The 25,199-nt window shown below is 32.4% G+C and overlaps 1 protein-coding gene across 1 annotated transcript in view; it reads right to left on the bottom strand.

Moving 5' to 3' along the window:
* LOC138309276 (uncharacterized) overlaps positions 1-25,199 on the bottom strand; it is a 33,308-nt gene that overhangs the window by 5,036 nt on the left and 3,073 nt on the right. The window contains exons 2-4 of the mRNA XM_069250446.1: positions 4,171-4,458; positions 2,821-3,958; positions 209-280 (exon numbers count right to left, since the gene is read on the bottom strand). Coding sequence (XP_069106547.1) covers positions 209-280; positions 2,821-3,958; positions 4,171-4,458 — 1,498 coding nt within the window. The remainder of the gene's footprint in view (positions 1-208; positions 281-2,820; positions 3,959-4,170; positions 4,459-25,199) is intronic.

Genomic DNA, 25,199 nt, shown 5'->3' with positions numbered 1-25,199 from the left:
CAATATACATCGATTCTTTGTCTTTTGATGCACATACATTTGTAGAAAGACCAAATTACCAACCTATCCGTTGTCGGCGACAGAGCCTTCGACTTTGCCATGCCATAGTTCAGGATTGGATATAACGACGGTGATAATAACCCCTAGGGTATTTAGGATGTAGGTCTTTTATGCTCTGATGTATTAGATCGGGGAAGAAATACAGTACCTTGCTTGCACGCGCAGAGGTCATCACACGTCTCTCCCAATCCAGGCTGTTTCATTTGACATGTACCGGTAACTGGAAGGTAGAGGTTATATTCATTATTATACCGGTAACTGGAAAGTAGAGGTTATATTTAATATTATACCGGTAACTGGAAAGTAGAGGTTTTATTTACTGTTATACCGGTTACTGGAAGGTAGAGGTTATATTTACTATTATACCGGTAACTGGAAAGTATAGGTTATATTTACTATTATACCGGTTACTGGAAGAAAGAGGTTATATTTACTTATATACAGGTAACTGGAAGGTAGAGGTAATATTTACTATTATACCGGTAACTGGAAGGTAGAGTAATATTTACTATTATACCGGTAACTGGAAGGTAGAGGTTATATTTACTATTATACCGGTAACTGGAAGGTAGAGGTTATATTTACTATTATACCGGTAACTGGAAGGTAGAGGTTATATTTACTATTATACCGGTAACTGGAAGGTAGAGGTTATATTTACTATTATACCGGTAACTGGAAGGTAGAGGTTATATTTACTATTATACCGGTAACTGGAAGGTAGAGGTTATATTTACTATTATACCGGTAACTGGAAGGTAAAGGTTATATTTACTGTTTTACCGGTTACTGGAATGTAGAGGTTATTTTTACTATTATACCGGTAACTGGAAGGTAGAGGTTAAATTTAATAAAATACCTGTAACTGAAAGGTAGAGATTATATTTACTATCATACCGGTCACTGGAAGGTAGAGGTTATATTTAATAAAATACCTGTAACTGGAACGCAGAGTAATATTTACTATAATACCAGCAACTGTAAGGTAGAGGTAATATTTACTATTATACCGGTAACTGTAAGGTAGGGGTTATATTTACTATTATACCGGTAACTGGAAGGTAGATGTAATATTTACTATTATACCGGTAACTGGAAGGTAGAGGTTATATTTCCTATCATACCGGTAACTGGAAGGTATAGGTTATATTTACTATTAAACCGGTAACTGGAGTGTAGAGTAATATTTACTATTATACCGGTTACTGGAAAGTAGACGTAATATTTACTATTATACCGGTAACTGGAAGGTACAGGTTATATTTACTATTATGCCAGTAACTGTAAGGTAGAGGTAACATTTACTATTATACCGGTTACTGGAAGGTAGAGGTTATATTTACAATCATACCAATAACTGGAAGGTAGAGGTTATATTTACTATTATACCGGTAACTGGAAGGTAGAGGTTATATTTACTATTATACCGGTAACTGGAAGGTAGAGGTTATATTTACTATTATACCGGTAACTGGAAGGTAGAGGTTATATTTACTATTATACCGGTAACTGGAAGGTAGAGATTATATTTACTATTATACCGGTATCTGGAAGGTAGAGGATATATTTACTATTATACCGGTAACTGGAAGGTAGAGGTTATATTTACTATTTACCGGTAATATTTACTATTATACCGGTAACTGGAAGGTAGAGGTTATATTTACTAATTATACCGGTTACTGGAAGGTAGAGGTTATATTTACTATTATACCGGTAACTGGAAGGTAGAGGTTATATTTACTATTATACCGGTAACTGGAAGGTAGAGGTTATATTTACTATTATACCGGTAACTGGAAGGTAGAGGTTATATTTACCGGTAATTTTATACCGGTAACTGGAAGGTAGAGGTTATATTTACTATTATACCGGTAACTGGAAGGTAAAGGTTATATTTACTATCATACCGGTAACTGGAAGGTAGAGGTTATATTTACTATTTTACCGGTAACTGGAAGGTAGAGGTGATATTTACTATTATACCGGTAACTGGAAGGTAGAGGTTATATTTACTATTATACCGGTAACTGGAAGGTAGAGGTTATATTTACTATTATACCGGTAACTGGAAGGTAGAGGTAATATTTACTATTATACCGGTTACTGGAAGGTAGAGGTAACATTTTTATTTCTAAATGATATAAGGAAGATAATTCTAAGAACTGATCAACGTGTTCACTACTTTTAAAGTGATACATATCTATATTTAACAATGTTTAGATAGATATACTATCAACATGGTCACTGGTTATTGTCATCGTTCCATTAGAGAAAAGATGTAATCTAGAAATTTCTCTACATTTTATCTTATAAATTACGTTTACTTGACTTAGATAATTTTCCCCAAGAAATGTCGTCAACGATTTGTGAAACCATCAAATGTTACACATTGATAGATATATGGTGTTGAAGACATGCTTACTTGCAATAATCAATACACCCGGTTATTTTAGTGGGTCAAAATATAAACTAAAAACGGAAAGGAAAAGGAAATTCATTTCCAACGCCTATAAATTTTCACAGGTTTTAATGGTTCAACTAATTTTCAACATTTCACGAATCAATGAAATTCCATTGAGATCGCAAAAATAACCGTAATTAGGTTAATTATAGAGCCTACAAATGTTTTACTACAACGAAAATGAGTATAAAAAATCTTTTTAAAGTACCTTAACTAGCATTGGGCCTTATACATTTATATGGATATCTACAACAACTGAAGTTTATCTAACTGGAATTTGGATTTTCTTTACATACCTAGTCCATTTCTAAGCCCGTTTGGTCCATATGTGTCTGTATCTAACATTACCCCTGATGAATCAAAACAACATCCCGCGCTACATTCCGCCGTGTGAAGACATTTACGTCCTATACCGTCAATTGTTGTTTTAGGCGGTGGAGGAGCCCGTGTTGGTGGCGGTGGCGTTGACACCGTATTCGCAGTGGTTGGATGCAGGGATGTGGGTACAAAAAACGGATTTGTCGGGGGTGGGAATGTCGGGGCATATGGAGACGGTTCTGTTGGAGGGAACATTGGTGGGTTGGAAGGAGCAGACGGTGGCGGAGGTGGAGGGGTAGGTGCTTGGCCTTGACCTGGATTGTTGAACATAGAAGCGAAGGGGAACTGTGGTTGACCAGGGAATGGCGCCTGTGGTTCGAACGGTTGCTGGTTAAATGGTTGTAGTGTTGTCATTTCAGGCATTGGTCGTTGTCTTGGTTTGTTCCTTCCACCTTGTTTTCTTTTCATCCAGTTTGATGGTTTGCCCTGTCCATTCACTCGGCGATTGCCTCCTTGCCGTCTTGGATTCGGATTATTACGCCAGTTACCATTGTTTGGTTTTGTAGGTTTCTTGAATAATGGTGTTTTGTTTGCTAACAATTGTGGAGGAGGATTATTCATTATGTTGTTCATTCCGATTTTCTTTAGAGAATTGTTTTTTTGTCCTCTTGGTTTACCTCCACCCATTCCTCCTTGATTCTGTGGCATTTTTCGAGATGGTGGCGGAGGAGGATTTATCTTTATCAAACTATCAGCCATTGGATGTGGTTGTGGGACCTGGTTGTTTCCCTGATTTCTGCCTTGAAATCCTCCCTGTCTCTGACTCTGTGGTTGGGCTGAGGGTTCAAACCTGTAGGGCGGTGAATTGGCATTACCAAAGTCAAATCCAGGATTGAATCTTCGGAATGCTGCACCTGATGGCGCTTGTGTTGTTATTGGTTCTTTCTTAAATTGCATTGGTTGATTGAATTGTCGGAGAACGGGGCGGTAAGTTGGAAAACCGTTGTTTCTATTGTTCTTCTGTGGTTGTATAACGTTCTGTTGTTGATTCATATTCGAGCGGAACTGTCCGTTGTTTGATCTTTGGTTGTTTGTGTTTGGACTGACCCATGAATTCTGTAAAAGAAAAATACAACGGTGTCACGTAAAGTATGTTAATGTTAGCCAAACATGCATGTAACGAGAGATTTCATTGGCTCAAGATTAACCTCATAAACCATTTAAAGAAAAAATGGCATCACCGTTTGCGTTATACATACAAACATAATGATTTACAAGATAGTGTATGGTTTCTGAGTATGGTCAGTTTAAGGTAAACTCATCAGAACCTTTGTCTGTTGTCGGTTGTTAAAAGGTGGATCTGTTGCCATCTGTTGCCGACGCCCAAAAAACGACGGACCCCTACTTTTCGCCTGAAACTGTCGACGGAAGGGAGCGGTCGTGACAGTCGATTGGGTTCGATGAAATCCTTGTGCTAAAGCCCGAGGGACTCCGAACGTTGATGGGCGACGAGTAAATCTTGAATTTTTCGCGGAAAATGCTCGGCTGGTTGGCTTTCCAGAAAATTGCGTTTTTGCATTTGGATTTTGTTTGTTGGAGAAACTTGCCCGAAAACTCTGCAAGTAAAACATGAAAACGATATAAAATCATACTAAACTGTACAAGATGCATATCATTATTATTAATTACAGACATTAAGTATAGAAGAAGTTTTTTGAAAATTACCGACGAAATTTAAAACTATATAGTTAAGGCAGTGGAGGAGCCCACTTTGATGTCAGTGGTGTTGAAGACACAAAGAAACTTAGTTCTTAGCTTGATTTCCTATTCCCAAATATTCTATGTTTTTGTATGTACATATATCGATAAATAAATAAATACTGTTTAAACTCAAGAATATCTTTATAGTGGTAGGAACAGCATAAGCTATATTGAGTCATTACTTCTGTCATGTATTTCTTACACATGAACATGTGTATTATTTGCCATAGTCGTATAATGTTTGCCTTCTGTTTAACCTATAGCATAATCAGTTTTGTTTATACATTGTGCTATAAATAACAGCGCATTGTTTGTAAGTTTATGTGTATCTTGCATGGATCATTAATTATGTGTTATTTATTTATCTTTTGTAGTCACCTTAAAATAACTTAAGTATAGAAGAAGAGTGCTTTTACATACATCGTATATTAAAGGGTAAATTAAGCCATAAAGCAAACTAAAAATATACATTTATTCCACGAACTAATTTGGAATAATTCAATAAATCTTACAGAAGTACAAATATAGCATTTGCATGCGAATTCCTGTTTTAAATGACGTTTTATTTAGTTTAAAGTATAACTTGCTTGCTAGATTAACCGAGCCACACACATGGATTAAGGCCAAGGGGTTTAATTTGTAGATTTAAATACATGTTTACATCAAGGGAGGAAACATAAGTGAGACAAAGGTTTATATGAGTAATATCAAAATATCAAGGTAATGTTTGTTATTCGTTATTTGAAAATTACCGACGAAATTTAAAACTATATGGTTTAGGCATTGGAGGAGCCCACTTTGATGTCAGTGGTGTTGAAGGCACAAAGAAACTTAGTTCTTAGCTTGATGTCCTATTCCCAAATATTCTATGTTTTGTATGCACATATATCGATATATAAATAAATACTGTTTAAACTAAAGAATATCTTTATAGTGGTAGGAACAGCATAAGCTATATTGAGTCATTACTTCTGTCTTGTATCTCTTACACATGAACATGTGTATTATTTGCCATAGTCGTAAATTGTTTGCCTTCTGTTTAACCTATAGCATAATCAGTTTTGTTTATACATTGTGCTATAAATAACAACGCATTGTTTATTTGTAAGTCAATTATGTGTATCTTGCATGGATAATTAATAACCTTATCTTATTTTTTATCATTTCGAATTCTGATTAAAATGTTTATTTATCTTTTGTAGTCACCTTTAAAATGATAAAAAATAAAATTTGAATATGTATTTACCTTTTTACACCTGCAATTAATCATATTTGAAAGGTGAAAAAAATGAAAAGAAATACAGATATCAGCTGATTATATAATCAATGCACATGTTCACAGATAATCAAAGAAATGGAACCGTTAGACACGAATCTTCATTTGTTTGCGTACAATGGAAATTCACCTGGAATAACTATATTATAATTTGTCTGAATTTCTAAACAATAAACAACTTCATAAATTTAGTCTGTCCCCGGTTATACCGTAAAGCCTGTTATTTTCGCGGGGATGATATTTTTCGCGATTTCCTGGGACTTTGCTATGATCATGAAAATTCCATCCGCAAAATATGGAAAATGATTTATTCTTTTATTTTGTAAAACTATGAAAGCCAGATCGCAAAATTTAAAGACCGTTTATATTTTGTTTCCATATTTTCAGATATTATCACGAAAATTTCGAACCGCTTAAATAACAGGCTTTAACCGGTTTTATTGATTTACCATCTGACCTACAGCTGTAGATATAAGTAAATATACATATGTATATATACTTTACTACTTTCTAGGACAATAATTAATAAAATTCCATATATACGTAAATTAGTACCGCATTAACATACAACATGATATTGACATTTACAGCTTTATTTATATGGAACTATTTCATTAACATATCTAATTAATTAATTCTTTTGTTAGTTTACGCATCCGATTATCTTAATAATAGGTATTTTATAACCGATGATATAATTCATGTACGTTTAGCAAGAGTGTTTTGTGATTCCATGCACCTCAATTATATCTTATGAGAGGTAATGGAGTGATTTTATTGCTCATGAAAATTAAAACAATTATAAGCTGTAATTTACGACGTACTAGCTTTAACAATATAATTAGAATATAATACTAATTGTCAGTAACGATGTCAAAAGCTATCTGTAAGAAATAATAATTTGCAATAAAATATTTTTTAAGTTCGTCATAGCACAGTTATATTAGCCAATTAGTAGTTGTTTATGTTTTATAAATATTTTCCTACATATTTATGGCATAAATTTCCCTAAACATTCATACTTCATGTTATTTTTATGCCTATATTCAGACCATCATAATTAATATGTTGATGTTATTATAGTTATAACTTATTTTTCGCTGCTTGTGTCGCCATGAACAAATATTTGCGTAATGATTTATTGAATAAATTGTACTTTAAAATGTTTCGGTGTATGTCTCGCCATCCGTCGACAGTTGACACCTACGTCAGCTTGTGATATGCGTCAAAACGTCAAAGTAAATACCACTGTCAGACCAACACTTTTGTTTTATTTTTCTAACTTTTGTTATGCAATCAGGAAACACTGAAAGGCATTATTGATGTCAATGAGAGTGACATTTCCATCAACTTAGTGAGAATGATACTGTGTTCTTTTCAATGGCTATACATTATAGCTCAAACGTTATTCATTTTTAGCGAAGTCACTTCGTTCACTTAATCAAAAGCGAAATAGAGAGTGGTTTTTATGTAGCATAACTAACCAAACTAATATATTGCCAAAGAATATACATGTTATTGAAAATATTTCGTGTGATAAATCGATTTTAATACTATATAAATCAAATTTTGATGTCGTTCATATAAACCAATCTATCTAAGGATTAGATTACTTGGTATCGTACTTAAATGATAACTATTTTTCACTGTCTTAATCTAAAATGACACTTTGATGAAGTTATGATAGATATTGCTGATGTTTAAGGATTAAAACATTAAAGGTTGAACATGTGCCTCACAAATACAATTTAAACTTGTCAAATTTGACATTCTAATAGTGAACGGGGATACCGTATCGAAGGTTATTTTCCTACGCCTAGACGATATTAATCTAAGTTCATCAAATTTCCACGAGAATATGAATTTCATCCCTTTATTAACACATTTATGTATTTAATGAATAAAATGTTCGTGACCACTGTGATGCTCTGCAAATAACCAGCTATACGGATATGAACATACATAGTTTTAGGTAATGAAATTAAAGCATTACGCTTATTGAAATTAACTTCTAAATTACCTATTTAATTAGAAATTTGCATTTCCTCATCAATCATATTAGCATTTTTATTGATTTTTATTTTTCAAATTTCAATTTTAGTCTCCTTCATCTATAAATAAATATGAGTCTTTAAATCACCTTACTCACGACCGTAGCCTATATAAACCTACATAAAGTACCAGATTATCCGCGACGTGGAATTTCAATTCACAGCGCCTTAAAAAATATTTCTTTATTAATGACTTAAATGCGTGATAAATAACTTTGATGACTAGCCAAATTGAAATTAATTCTTAACCCATGGCACCTCATTGCAAATGCATTAAATATATTGTTTACATCACATTTACAAGTTTTTTCCATATATAAACCATATTTCATCTGTATGAATGTAATTCCAATGACTTCATGTTTCCCCATTCTATCATAGTTATTGCACTAAGACAAGCATATGAAAATATCAATTTTGTTTAACCCCGGAGGCCTGTTGATATGTTTAATTAATTAGGATAACGAGGACGTCATTCTGATGAAATAGATTTCTTTTGAGCTTAACTTAGTTCACGGTGTCCCGATGTCAGAGATGACAAATTAACATTATCATGTGTGACTCAGGGAATTATTTAACAATTATGTACTGAATCACAAAACTATGTCTTCAATCTATGGAACAGCATTATTATGTAGAGCATCACGTATTCATAAAATTCGTTAAACGTGTGAACACATTTCTTCGCTATGAGGTTCTACGGATACAATGCAGCCAAAATGTAAAATGAAAAGCACTAATATTTCATTTTTTTTCAAGCGTAATAGCATGCAATGAAAATTCTTAAATAAAAATGAGGATTTGTATGATGGGCATTTTTTATTTTGTATATTTAATGCACATACAATGTAAATGAAAAACATTGATGATTTCAATTTTTACAAGCGTAATATCATGCAGTTGAATTTCTAAAATAAAAATAAAATGAGGCCTTTGTCTGTAATTAATTGTATTGTGGAACATTGTTCATTATATACTAGTAGGAGATAAATGTGATGATTATTGATGCAAAAGACTACTGTATTGGATTTCAACACGTACATGTAAATATACGTGCGCATAAGCTAAATCAATTAAGAAAAGTGTCAAATCGGTATGCCAAAGACAGGATAATGTACACCAACTATTTTCTGCAGTTAAATTTCTTGTTCTCATAAAATAAATGACCAACAAATGTCAGAAATGGATTAAATAGAATTTTATCAGTCTAAATTGTGAAATCAACTCCTGGCGTTAAACAAGTAAATAGTAGAAATGTGAAGTTATGTTGCGGCAAGAATTGTAATACAGATATATGTGTCAACGTTTTCATTTTTTCAGCAACTAGTTTAGATATATTTATGTTTTATTGTTTTCCTTTTGTTATTTGATATGTTTGGTTGTTTTTGTTTTGTATAATCAAATTTAAACCTGCTACTCTACATTTTTATATAATATCGTAATGCTATTTTTATGAATAGGTGGATTCAGTGTTTGCCACATAATTTGCCATAATTTGGGATCATCCAATATTTTTGGTGCCTGCTCTTATTCTGTGGACGTTATAATATACGAAGAGGAAACAGTTTGTTTAACATTAACTTTTGTGGAAAATCTAGCGGATAAAGGATATGATCCCGCTGCATCGATTTTTTGGCTTAAGACGATCAATCAAATTTTCGCTTGATCATTCCCTTTTCAATCAAAGTTGATCAAATATCAAACAGAATAATTGATACCGCTCCACACCAAGACCATTGTACAAACGTGTTCGCTTGTCGAGCCTGTCAAAATTTAGTGCATACAAGACAGATTCTTTCTATCACTCTTTGTTAGCTATCGATAAATGACAATTGTTCTTTCGTCAGTTTCTATTCGAAACTAGAGCTTAGTTTTTTCGTAGCATAATGTGGAAAGGTTTTAGCTATTTCGCGACATTCATAAGAATCTATATCATTAGTATGCATCGTTCGTATGATATGTGCAGTACATACAGATTAGATGTAAGATTATCATGAAAGCACATATTATTGGTTTTATTGTTTAAGCAATAAAGAGTAAGCGAATTAATTGATTTTATTAGTTATCTTACGGAAATTGTCAGGTTGATTATGTTTATTTAATGAATATATATATGCATGTCATAGAGATATAACGCAAAAATGTTAATGTAATCTAAATAAACCGCAACGCGGTTAATGAGAGAGCTCACATTTTTGTGTTATATATCTCCATAGCATACAAATATATTCAAATTAACCCTTTTATTATATATACTATAGGTAATCTCTTCAAACTTTACCTTTATTTTATTTGTTTCCCCACTTCTAACATCAGTACTCCGTTATAATAGTCAACTACAAACGTTACCATTGTGACGTCACTTATCCGTGACGTCATGGCTGATAAAGTCAATATTAAAAAAAATGAAATTGCTCGCTACCGAAAAATTTGATCAATGGTTTGATCATAACTATTACACGACGTTTAAACAAAGTACCATTAACAAACTTGCATTCGCGTGTGATGAAATTATGCGAATTTTAAGGAAGATTGTAACTCACGAAAATTAATCATCACAACATTTTGCAAACGAAGGTTTAGCAGAAAAATATAGCCAAATGAAAAAAAAATATGTCGCCACGAAAATACGTTGACTTACAGCATAGGAATGAAAAGGTGCTTTAATCTTTGCATCATCCGACTTTAATTAAGGTTATTATCCGAATTAAGAGGGATCAATTCTGTTTAGTTTTCCAACCATTTCCGGCAACCATTGAAATTATGTTCGTTATAATATCTGCTCCAACTTTATGTAGAAAATATATAAGTGCATTTATATTAAACATTTACCTGGTTTTGGCATATTTATGGAAAGTGTCATCTACGGAAATGTTAAATTCTCGAACTAGGGTGTATAAATTATGGATTTTGCAGTTGAATTAATATCATGATATCATTATCGCAATTCGCATTAAAATATCCCAGTTAAGCTTCTTATATGTGTATGACTTTAAGATTTGATATTAGTCTTTGACACTTACCAATAATTTAATTTCATTTTGCAATGATTCACTAATATGATATAAACAAAAAAGTTTAATTTCTGATTTATGCGCCTTTCCGGGCAATACATTATGCCATAGATAGGTTTTTTCTTCATCCATGACATTTCAGAAACCATTTGCTTTACATATCAAATTTTCTAAATATCCGAAGAATGGGCGTTTCAATATTAATATTCAGTTACATTAATTGAACGAATGCAAAAAACAAGAAAAATGAATAAATGAATTAAATAATTGATTATTTTATAAATATATATTAAAATATTCTGAATCTGATCACTGTAGAAAAAAGGAAAAACATATTTTAATCTACACAGAGGTTTCATATATTTCATTATTTTTGTCTGATATATACAACAATGTTTTTTTTTCTTAAAAAAAAGTTAGATTGCAATGACGAACATAGACTGGTCGCCAGATCCTTACTCAGAACTTACCCAGCTGAATTCTATTACTGAATTATCTCTCTCTCGTTAAAAATTAAAAAATAGAAAACTTAGGCAAAACAATCAAGCAAATATTTAGTGATAATTTATTTCTATAGACTATAGCCGGTCAACCATGGTGTACCATGACCCTAGCGATTACATAAATATAAAATATAATATTTTCGTTCTGGGGTGGGGGGTGGGGGGGGGTGTTGGGGGGTGACTTTCAAAACAATTTCCGCTCACAAATGAGATTAAATGTTTTTGGAATCAAACATCGATGAGATGTGACTGTTTCCACGTATATATTCTTTAAGTAGCTTTTATTTATTTATCTATTTTTTGTTTGTTTGTTTGGGGGGGGGGGCACATTTTCCTATGTTCGCGGTGACGGACATCTTCTCGAATTTAATACCCACAAATTAATTTGATAAAATGACAAATACGAAAACCTGTATACCTTTTCACTGTTAGAAAATGACAATTCGCGAAAATTGCTCCCATCTGATATGTATCGAAGAGGAAACCGCGAGATTTTCTCCCCTCGGATATTAAACAACACATCAGTATTTCATTGATATTATCAACAATGTCAAGAGTGACGTATTATGATATACACGATCAGATGCGATATTCCGTCAGATAGGACTGTTCCACAACATTAGAAAAGTACCAACCTCTAGTTCATGAGCATGTAATTGACATTGATAGCACTATCGACGGTTGTCATAATGCAACAGTTGACGTGTTGTAATTATTGGGCAGGTAGCCCTATTACTTAGCAGGTCCCCTATTAGATACAGTCAAACTTGCCTTAACGACCACCTTAATTAAACAGTCACCTGCTTTATGTGATCTGTGCATGAGCAGCACGATGAAAATAACTACATATTGAATAAACTGTCATGTGTCTAAACTACAATAATATCTCAATCAAATATCTGAAAATATCAATCAAATTTTGATAGCCATTGTGGCCACCAGCTTGTCTAAGTTTAAGACCTGGTGATCACGTGGTGAGTTTTGTTGCAGTCTGGTTATTTTTTGTTCAAAATATTATTATTGTGGAAAAAAAAACCAAACAAACAAACAGAACATATACAACTGTACACTCTCAAAGAAGGGGTCCATTCAACACGCCTCATTCATACCAGGAATTTAATTTTTACCTAGATTTTAGATTTTTTAAATATATACTACTAGGCTAGTAAGGTGTAGTTTAGATAATGTCTTGCTAATTTTTGCGCTAGTGTTTGAAAATCAGGTTAAATTCTACGAATTATTAACCTTCATATACATCTATATGCAATTAAGTACATTTTTACATACGACATGTCAATCACTGTATCATCTGTATTATCTATATGATTTGACCGAATCCGGTTAAAGCAGCCAACTATCTTTAGAAGCCGAAATTGGTCGGTCCCGTGGGTGTCCGCTTAATACAGGTTTGTCTGGAAATGATTGCGGACGTCAAGTAGACAGCAGCCACAAACATATTTGGAGCAAACAGTTGTATGATAATTCAGATTAGTCAAACAGATGTTGATAACATCGGCCATAATAAATAGACAATGAGCGTCAAGGAGCCAACGGCACTGTGTGGCAAGTAGGGCATATATATGCAGTCAGTACCGTATTAGCATTGAAGCGAATGGACGCACCAACAGTTATAGTTACACAAAATACCATATAGGCCATAAAGCTATAGCATCTAGTGAGTGGAGGTGTAAAAGAGAATATAAAACACATATGAGGACAATATCGATTGGCCATGAATCATGTCCACAGCAGAATGGATATCATTGATAAATGATCTGAATTGAGCATTCTACAGGATATAAATAGTTTATGCACATTCCACCGAAATGTGGTAAAAAGTAAATAGTACTGTAATCACATCGTTTCTGTACGTCTAAGCCCACGTATTTTACCTTCCGGTAATTGTGACGTCATATTTTGACGTGATTTTTATGACATAACAGTCACCGGAAGGTTAAAAATAATTTGCGGTAACAAAACCCCGTATGAAAAATGGCAATAACTTATATATGAGTAATACGACAATTTTTATGCAAACAAACTGATACATAATTCAGTGTTATAAAACCCATATGCTTTTTAGTATAAGGATTATGAAAAATTGCACAACCCAGGATACCGTCACAGTACTGCTATCAAGAAGGGGTTCTACAAAAAAGTTAAAAAAATAATCAGAGTAGAAGTATTAACATTCCATAATCTATAAAATAGTAGAATCGGGCGAGTGGAGGCAAAATAGAAAATAGAAAAATCGAAATCAGGAAGTATGTCAATTTGTCATAAATTATTATCGCAGCAAAATGAATATTATTGGAGTACTATCTAGAGTGAACATCCTATAGGGGCTGCTGATAGCTTATACGTACGATTATCAATGAAAAACAAATACTAATAATAGCAAGCGTGTCATAAACTAACCGTATAACCAGAAAATAGATATATCAGAAATGTAAAGTCAATAATAACTTCCTTAGTGACCACCTTTTTATCAAGACCATCTGCTTGATAAGACCACTCCTTCAGGGTCCCAAATGGTCGATTTCAACACAATTTACACTGTTTAAAAAGATCGATTAGGTCCAATAGGTTGTCTTTACAGATATATTTGATCTTCTTTGAAATACAACGACCTTCGCGATGATACGTACGCAGTCTCAACCGAGTCTGTTGTTGGTTGGTTTACATTTATTCTTATATTTGACTTACTGTTATAAAATTAATACTGGCAAAACAACATGACAATTATAACATGGATTTTAGACTGACCACCAGACTGTAACATTCATGTATTATACTTTTTGTTAATTTCATAAGCGTTTAGCGGATCTAGATGTGGTAAGCGACAATAAACTACTTCCGGTTAGTCAGCCATCAACCATGCTTGTTGTGTTATATTACACAGACACGACACTAAGCTGTTGATCAGACTCTCTCAGCTGAGTTCTTCACTAGATTATATCCCCTAGTTTGAAACTTAGGATAAGGCAATGTATTAAGACAAAAATAATCAACCCAAAATTTGGCAATATTTTTTCAATATTCTATATATATAAAAACAATATGGTCTGGCAATCGCTGCAAATCAACTGTTTTTCAAAGTAAATCCTTGAAAACGGGAGATAACATCGTTTACCGTCGAGTTAAAGGCTGATGCTATGTCTGGCATTCTCTGTACATAAACTGTTTCAAACTTTATGCAATCACGGAAAACCAGATGACACATCTATCATACATACATGTACCTGTAAGCAATTGGTTTCAAAAACTCAAAAAGTAATTCCACAAAACTCTGATAATTCCGCAATTTTTATTTTATGGACTTAGGTCTAACGATCGCTGAACATAAACTGATTCAAAATTAATCGTAGTAATTTCACCACGGAGTTATAAATATGTGTGAGGCATGACAATCACTGTAAAGCAATTAAAAAATAATAATCTTGGAAGACCAGGAGTGACAATTTTATCATGGAGTTATAAATATGATTTAGGCCTGACAGTCGTAGTAAAATAATTTCAAAAGTAATCCTAAAAACCAGGAGTGATAATTTTATCATAGAGTTATAAATATGATTTAGGCCTGACAGTCGCAGTAAATTAATTTCAAAAGTAATCCTGGAAAAAACAGGAGTGATAATTTTATCAGGGAGTTATAAATATGATTTAGGCCTGACAGTTGCAGTAAAATAATTTCAAAAGTAATCCTGGAAACAACAGGAGTGATAATTTTATCATGGAGTTATGAATATGATTTAGGCCTGACAGTTGCAGTAAAATAATTTCAAAAGTAATTCTGGAAACAATTAGGCCTGACAGTCACTGTATAACAGTCCAAAATGTACTCCTAGAATACAGTTATGATAATTTCACTATGGAGTTATTCACAAAAATAATTTCATAATGGAGTTATACCTATAAGTTAGGCCTGACAGTCACTGTATAACAGTCCAAAATGTAATCCTAGAATACAGTTATGATAATTTCACTATGGAGTTATACACATAAGTTAGGGCTGTCAGTCGTGGTTAAACAATTTCAAAAGTAATTATGGAAACAGCGGCGGTGATTTCCCAATAATTGACCTATAAACATAATATAAACATAAACGTATATCTGACAGTCACTGTGAGACAGTTTCAAAAGTAATCATGATAAAAGGAGTGGCGATGATTTCACTATATAGTTATAAATATAATTTAGGCCTGACAGTCACGGAAAAATAAAGGTAAACCTGAAAAACGTAAATGATAATTTCACCATAGAATTCTAAACATAAGTTATATCTGACAGTCACTTTATAACGGTTCCAAATGTATTTCTGGAAAGCTGTGGTGACGATTTCACAATAGAGTTATAAATATAAGTTAGGTCTGACAGTCGCAATACACTTGTATAACTGTTCCAAAAGTAAATCTGGAAAAAAGTGTTGATGATTTCACAATAAACATAAGTTAGGCCTGACAGTGGCTGAAATAAATAAACACTAATGGGCATTATAGTACAGATAACATCCATCATAAGAAGGTAGTGTCATAACTTCTGTTTTCATCATTTAGTCAACACCCATTAGTCTAGCGTTATATACGTCACAAGAAAAGTTTTAAACAACATTGCGAAACAGCAGTGTAATACGCGTAATTGTACCGCCAATGGAAAAAAGTTAGTTTTGAGAGGGAGATATCCTCACTTTTTTATTAGGACATTACTATAATTGAAAAAAAAATAATTGAATACCCTTATCCCCAAATCACAAAATTGTAAAATTACAAAAAAAAAAAATAATAATAAATAAATAAAAAAAAAAAAAATAAAAAAAAAATACGTTCTTATATTTAGTCCAAAATGCGACAGATATCATCCTCGGAAATAATGAATGATACGGTAAGGGTACATTAAGATGTTTTTATATCTCATTAAATGGAATAAATAATTATATTTCGCATTCCATGTCTAATTGAATAATTATAATAATTAATTAAATTATTTTAAATAGTAATTCAAATAAATGCAAACATCTAGTTTCATACGATAAAATATCGTCAAAATATTTTCAATCTAAAATGTACTATTAATCGAAAACATTGGGGATTTTGTGTTATATCTTTCAAATACTGTAAAAAATCAGCAGTAATTTTATTTCAACTACATAAAAAATGTTTGCATTAATTCATTTTCTTTAAATGATATGTTTTGTAAAGTCTTTGCGCTCGTCACTTTTTGCTCTAAATTTGGATTGCTCTAGATAAGTTCGTCAGTTTACAAAGATATTATCTATAATGTTATGCTAGGCATATACTCATTTTACGCACGACCCTCTGAGATCAAGCGAACCGCAAGTATGCAGAAAAATGCTATAATGTTAACTAGACCATCATGCTGTAATGAACAGCATGCACTCTAAGTGTCACTGTAACCTAGATAATATCCATCAACTGTTCTAGGTGTCGGAAAAATTGGTTTCACGCTATGTTAACGTCACACATGGTCTCATGATGTTGACCTGCCAAAAAAACATGGCGACCCACACCAACGCGCGACGTTGGACATATGTGTACTTGTACCGTCGATGAAATAATTCACAATAACACGTAGTCTGAGCCAATGACCTTTTCCATTCATCATTTCCGCAGGCCTTATTACCCTTATTGGTCTGGTAACCCCAGGCCTTAGGTCAAGTTCAGTCAGAACAGTCACCTCCTTTCATTGTAGCTAAAAATAACCGCATCATGTCTCTGGATTAAATAATTTATTGACTCGTTTCTTAAATACTGTCATCGTACTCAGTTTTGTCGTAATCAAATTTTATCTCAACATTTCTGCACGATGAATTCACACTTTTGTAGTATTTGCTATAAGACTAAGCAAATATACACTAAGCGTAATTATATTTAGCGCAAAATTATCTGATACAAAAAGTACTTGAATAACAATGTACATTTACATTGCATGAAAAGTAGGTTATCGAATTTATTTGTCCTTGTGGCAATTCATAGATTTAATTTATTATATTCAATATTTTATTAAGCCTAAATGTCAAGGTCATTAAAGTGGGCGCTGAATTTACATGTACAATGTAGTAGCTGGAGCTCAGCCAAAGTACGCAGAGAAACCCCACTGGTATACGAATATACTGAGAACATGAATGATGTGTGTTGAAAAGGTCTATATGCCACGATGTGGTTGTCAATGTAAGTATTGTATCATGTATTTTGTTTTTTCAAAATAAAGAATCTGAATCTGGCAACTACCGCACGTGCGTTTTGAACTTGTAACCCTGGATTGGGGTCCAAGTGGTGTTATGACAGTTGAATAAGCCTAACGACCGAATTGAACGTTTGTATAATATTTACATTCTGTTGTTATAGTATGTTCTTCGTGGTTGATGTCGTTATAAATTCAAATTCATTTGTATCCGGTGTATTAAAATGTGTATAGTCATTTGTCATACAAACAATTAGGATGCTGTTCAATATGTTTATTGCTATATGCTTATGAGTTTGAAACACGTGTGCATAATTTTTCTTTTTGTGGCACAGTTAAATATACACAACTGTTTGAAAAGACATAAGAGACATGCATATAGTTTAAATAACATTTAAGATTTTCTGACCTTTCCCACTTTACGACATCTCTGCTAAAATTTATACGAATTGTTTATGCAAATTATTATGGAATAATGCAGCTGATAGGTTTCCAGTTTCGTCTACCATCATCTATGGAATCAGTGGATTAAAGGTTGAATTAATTGGCTTCTACGTCCATTCAGCAGACATAGTCATTTAAGGACTTGTCAAACTTAGGGGGTGGAGGGAAGCCGGGGTACCCGAAGAAAAACAGTTATCATTCGGTCAGTACCTGGCAATTGTGCCATATGGGACTCAAACTCACGATCCAGAGGTGGAGGGATTGTAGTAATTTGTCGTGACATCTTAATCCGTTCGGCTACCAGTGAACCAAATAGATTGCGACGAAACAAAGTACATTAATTGCTCTAGGGATAAGTATTGTAAGCATGTGTTATTTTAATAGCTGATTTATTTATTAGGTCAAACTACAATTAATATCATTATTGTTATAAAAAATAAATTTCAATTATAAATGATACTTAAATAAGAATTAAGGATATAAATGTGCATTAAGAATCTTTTTTCGCGTTAATTGAGAACTCCATAAACACGTTCATATGACTTAAGTGGTATAGCTTAATTATGTAAGATTTTAAACGTGACAGTCATCGTTATTTTTTTACATTCATAACATGTCACCAAATACCTGTTCGTTAATCATTCATTTTACACCTGTAATGTTTTTGTTTCATAAAACATGATTGTTGGCAGTGTTACAACGTGTAGCTTTCACTAAATAAATGTGTTATCCATCATTGTGTTGCAGTGAAAGAACTAAACAGGAAGTTTGTATTAATATATGTCCGGGTCATAAAGACTCTTGTTTCGCTGACAAGTTTCTGTCAATAATGTTAAACGTTTACCGTTTCAGATTGAAGTGAACTCTACCGACAGTACGTGACCCTAGAAAGTTAGTACAAACGCAACAGGATGAAAGGACTCAACTTAGACGCGTGTTTAACGCACTCGTCTCATCACTTCAACTGAGATTTTTTTTTCGATCAAAGGATTACTACATAACATGAAACACACGTTCTGTAGAAACCTCCTTTATTTTCGTGGTTCGTGGTATCAAAGCTCTCAACCATAAAGAAAGTACACAATAATATTTTATATCAAGCAGTATATATATAAAGTCTAACAAATTGTGGAAAAAAATCTTTGTGTCAACAATATTTCTCGAGTGGTGCTTTGAACTTTTTGCATTGTATAATACCCCTTGAAACAGACTTTAAGCAGTGAGATATCGATCATCCTATGAACAAAGAAACATTCCTGAAATTTGTATATATCGCGGGGACGTAAATTCATTGATTTTGGTCAAAAACTGAAATCAACGAAAATCAAAACCCCACGAAAAATAATATGATTTCACATGAACCAAATTCTATTTCTATGTCATTGTCACAATTGCTTCATCGACTAACCAAAATTTTTCTATCCACAAATTTAGGTCAGAACTCCAAGCCAAGAACAAAAGAGCGCACGAATATTCCATGTTATATGGTACATGTTCTTGAAACGAAAAAAAAGCAAAACAAAAACGGAATGATCTAACATAAAAGGCTTCTATTTTTTTTCCAAAAAACAGAATGATTTATTGAGTTCTCAACACTGATTTATTGAGTTCTCAACACTGGATTCATTTTTTTGATAGAAAATTCATGCTTTATACTGATTCGAAATTAATTAGATATACATAGCTAAAATAAAATGAAAATGCTAATTTTTTATCGAAAGCACAATGTCTCAAATGGTTTATCAACACTGGTTTAATTATTTTTATAGGAGACTTATTCTTTCCCTATTTCGAACTCAATTAGTTATACGTAGTTCAGTTGTAGAAATGTGAACATCCCAATATCACATATATAAATCAATCTTCCATGTGCTACAACAATCAATTTAGTCGAAATGAGCCCTCCAACGTGAAATAACGAATGACGTTTTGACGCTTAAAGATACAGCCAAGATGATTTGATGAGATTTATTAGCGTAACCTGCTTGCATTGTCATCAAATAATCATATGCATCAATACTATCATATATATTTAAAAAGATATTTATATTTTACAGAAAAAATATGGTAATATTATATAAAAAAAACGTTTCTACTTCCTTCTTCTGTTGAAAAATTAATACGCTCGTTACAATTGTGTCAGGAAAAAAGTATATTTAGTAATCTACCTAGGATTACAAATGTGATTAATGGGATTTTTTTACATAAAATCCTCTGACCTTCGCATGTAATTTACCATACAGAATTCAATTAGGGAAGAGTTATCCTCTTATATGTCTTATCACTTGTCAGCCATTGTCTTCATAATACGTTAAAGGTACACATATCATGTTTTAGGTACGTAAGTGGAATAACGAATGTTATTTACATGAATAAAAAATGAAAAAAAAAAAAATAAATAAAATTAGACAAAAAAAAAAACAAAAAATGCAATGTTCAGAAACAAACAAAACATCCAAAGAGGTTTTCGAAGGGAAGTGCGCATTTTAAGCACATCGGCTGAGATGTTTCTATTGATAATTTGCCAGCAGAATCAAACTAAAAGTATATGTTTAGAAATTCTCTTTTTGGTAAAAGATCCACTAAGAAGATAATAGTTCGGAGCCTGCTGGTTGGGAATTTAAGTAGCACCAGTCTTACATCTTTAAAGACACATGAAGATGTACAGTATATAAATTGCGGTTTTAATTTTTATACATCTTTTTAATTGGCCAATTTTGGTACAGAATTCAAACAAGATGGTAGCTCCAACATAAAGGTTAGCAAGATTTTGCTGAATTATTTGATTATTTCTATTCACATGTATATTTAGTTTACACATACTGTATTTACCTTCAGAAAGAAAAAGAGGATTGACCCCTTTTCCTAGTGTGTGGTGACCTTATTCGAAATCAAATTACCAGACTTAGAAAATCCATTTTTACCTGGACAGTAACAGATGTTAACATCATCTATAGTAATTAATTGATTTTTGCAGTTTTAGGACAATTCCTCTGAGCCGTTCGCCTTCAATGCGAAATTACATACAAGGTAAACCTCTTAGAAGACAAATCTAACAAATCATGAGCCTTTAATACTAAATTTCATACCTATGAAACCTAATAGTGGATAATTCCCATGCATCGTGAGTCTTCAACACTAAAGTATGTACCATTAAAACATCTTATAGTAAACAAATCTCTTGCATTATGTACTTTCAATACGAATTTATACACCACAGAAACGCCTTATTGTAGACAAAACCTCTGAATAATTTGTCTTCAATGTCAAATTATACACTAGGGGAATGCCTTAGTAAATAAACCCCACGATCCTTGTGCCTTTAATACGACATTCTATAACTGGCGTTTCAGTGAGGTCGTAAATCATAAACGTTTGTTCATCAACATTTCTATATGTAAATGAGACCATGTTGACATCGTATCTGGCATTGTAACGTGCCATGCTCTTTGACCTTTTACTAATATATAATAAATATGTGCTGTCCCTCGTTCCACAATATCCCTTCTAGGTTTATTTCCTGATCATAATGAAAAATGACATAGTCCTTATCAGTAAATACCATGGTTACGGGCTCATAACGCATGCGAGACGACAGTTGACAGGTTCTGTATGTAGGTCAGTGGGTTTTTTCCGTATTCTCTGGCTTTTCACCAAATAATAAATCTAACATGTACTTAAATAGCCTAGTACATGTATATCAATAGGACTAAAAGTATGAAAAAATGGAACACCTTAAGTTATTGATAAAATTATCTTAATAATATTACTAGATTATCTGCCCTTAGTTTTGAAATGTGAATCGGACATATCTAGGGAGAAAAAAATAATCTAGCAAATTTCAGAGACAATTTCAATATTCTAGAGACTGATGGGACACATGTCAATCTTTCTTTAGTTATTTTATTTCACACCATTTTAATAATCTAACGCGTCAAAGGATCGCGAGGAAAAGCAAACATGTCCGGAAAATTTGTGAGTGTTATTTGCAGAATGGCAAGATACTTTCACAAACAAGCCCAGATGTCCGATGATAGTATACTCATTTAATTAGTTCTTTTTATTTTAAATATATGGAAAATATGAAAATCTGTGATTGTATTATCTTTGAGAAAGTCAAAACGGTAAAGAATAGAATACATCTGATTAGCATAATCAGCTGTTAAACAATTGGGAGAGGCGACTATACCTGTATTCATATTTAATTATATTTTCGTTTGTTTTCTAACCACAACTGTTAAACGAAGAAACATATCATGTAAACATAACGATTATGCTGACATAATCTAATAATTTGAATAAAACATACCAGTTTCAGGCAAATTTATTCTTGGTTTAGTTTTTCCTTTCATACATTAAGTGGGAATCGCTGTTAAACCGGCCCTCAAACGAAACCACTGTTAATTTGTTTCCTTCTGTGTGACGCATACATACGTGGCTTTTCCATCAAAATCCTTTAATAGTTTAATAAAATGTCAATTACACATCAATAACATAATAACTTAATTTCATCACTCTAATTTCAATTTAGCTCACGGTTCTCTATAAATCGTGTAATAATTTGTAATGGACGAGACTTCGGTTATATACACATGATGATATTATATGAGTTGTATTTCGTAATTATATACGTCTATGTATATATAGCTATATATTTTACCATAAGTAATATGATAAATGCGTTGAAATAAACTTCCGCCAGATTTATCGTTGATTGTGTCGCCACAGCTCTTACTGTGACCACTGCTAATGAAAGCCGTATGGCAGGATTGCATATATAATGACTGTTGAATTCAATTCTTTAGCAGCGGATGTAAATGTTGTCATGTAGTGAGACAATAAATCTGTTATAAAACAAAATTTCGATATCATGTAATCTTTTAATATATTGTGTTCGTGTGTAGGTATTATGAAACTCTATGGAAATAAAATTATTAAAGATTACAACAATTTATCATTTTTCTAACCTTGCGATTAAGTTGTTTCCTAAAATCTGTAATTGCATTAAAGATTCAGTTCGACAAACGCAAATGCAAGCTTCAATTAATATGCTGTCATTTTCCATAGGTATTATAAAATTATGATATTCACATGTAACTGTCATAGCATTCATATGTCATGCATTTTACATCGTATTGTATTATTTCTACTGGAAACTATTGGAGACTTGACCTGTTGCCCAATTGTTGTTGTCATATATATAATATCAGACGATATCATTCCGTACTGAAGAATTTGGTAGCGGTAGGATTATTATCGATCTCAACAAAGTTCCATTTTTTCTGTATCGTCATATGATTTAATTGTTTCCTATAATCTGTATTTGCATAAGTGATTGATTATGTTTCATTAAAATTATCAAAGAATATAACAAAGAACCATTTAAGACGTCATATGATAATACGACAAACGCAGGACCAATCTCCGTGTCTGTCTCTGTAATACTCCAGTAAATGTTGAAAAAATACACCCACCCAGGCACCCTTCGCCCTCTTTGAACATATAGTTATGTCTAGAACAAATATAGTGTTGTAGTTCTTGCTTGGGGAAAATTATCAACGTCTCCGTTATGTTCCTCCATTTTTATTACGTTATAATTACACATTAATGCATCACTTCCGGTAAAAATCTCCGGATTTTGGAATAAACTAAAAGTGAAATAGGACAATTCCGGAATTATATTATCTCACCTTAGACCATGAGTATAATCTTACCAGATATCTCCTGTAAATTTTCTTTTTATAAATATAAATATAAAATGCATAACAATGGTGTTCATCTTGGACCAGGTCCACTGACTGAAATATTTTTTTTTTACTTTTTAATTTCAACCACATTTATTGAATAAATCAAAATATTTGGGCTAGAGGCTATGCCTATATAAGCCCTTTTCTAGTCAGAAACTAATCAAATTTAATTATCTACATGTATTCAGATGATCTAACACCACATTAATTAAACAATTAATAAGTAACAAAAATAATAATATGCCATGTATTATACTCTTATATATATATATAAGTTTAGAAATAAATTTCATATTGATATGTTTTTTTCATATATTTTAGTAGTTCTGATCGCCTTACAGGAAGTTTATCAACAATAATAAGAATGTTTCAATATTTGGACATTTGGATTATATTGGATATTTACATTAAGTTTCAGACTAAAATGACTTTGGACCTCTTCAGACAACAACAATACATCTCTTGTTATATGTTAAAACTTTTTGTTTCAGGAAATTTGAACCAGGAGAGGTCTTAATGCAAACCACATGATGATAGGACCTATCGAAAGGAAACACCAACACTAATTAAAAACATAATATATATGTAATTAAGGTGTCCCATGTCGCAGGAATTCCATTGACGTCAAGAGTCAAAAGTAAGAAAATTTGTCGTTTTTTTCTTCTATATGACTTTACATACAAATGACAATGTGTTATTAGCTGACATCTTGTCACGATAATGCAGTAGTGTAATTATTTATATAAAAACCAGTAACGACCGTGAACAATAGTTTACAAACAGACCTTGAAATGAATACTTCAAACCACACAAAAATAACCAATTTTATTTGGCGTTCATGATTTATTAGAAATGACAACGATGAAACTACAGAATCTTGTCTGGGACAAATTGACTTTTTGACACTACTGTCTAGGTATGTGTACCACCGAGCCACCATCTGCTAGACATTTCGATATATTTAACTTACGTAATCTATCAGGCTTGATTTACAGTGGAGGTTGTCTCTTCCAAATATGTTTGATCTGAGTCAGCAGATAGATGATTTTCACAACGTAAGTCTTACAGAATTCACAAATGTTGATAGATACTCCACCGCCGATAAAGCATATTAAATATTATCCATAATTTTGATTAGTTTAAAAAAATGTTTACTGAAAAACCGGATGTCAGTAATGACGTCATAAATATTCAGATGTATACATGTAACTTTTATTTTATTGATTAATTTATTAATTATTGATTTTAAAGTGCTATAGTCGTTGAGTAATAAGATAAGTCTACTTAATTTTATGTTTCCTTTAAATCAGTATCATTGTCAATGAACTGTTAACTGAATAAAATAAAGACAATCAACATC

This window comes from Argopecten irradians, chromosome 15 (assembly GCF_041381155.1).
Source record: "Argopecten irradians isolate NY chromosome 15, Ai_NY, whole genome shotgun sequence".
Classification (NCBI taxonomy): domain Eukaryota; kingdom Metazoa; phylum Mollusca; class Bivalvia; order Pectinida; family Pectinidae; genus Argopecten; species Argopecten irradians.
The sequence above is the reverse complement of the archived record's forward strand: the minus strand, read 5'-3'. Positions and strand labels throughout refer to the sequence as shown.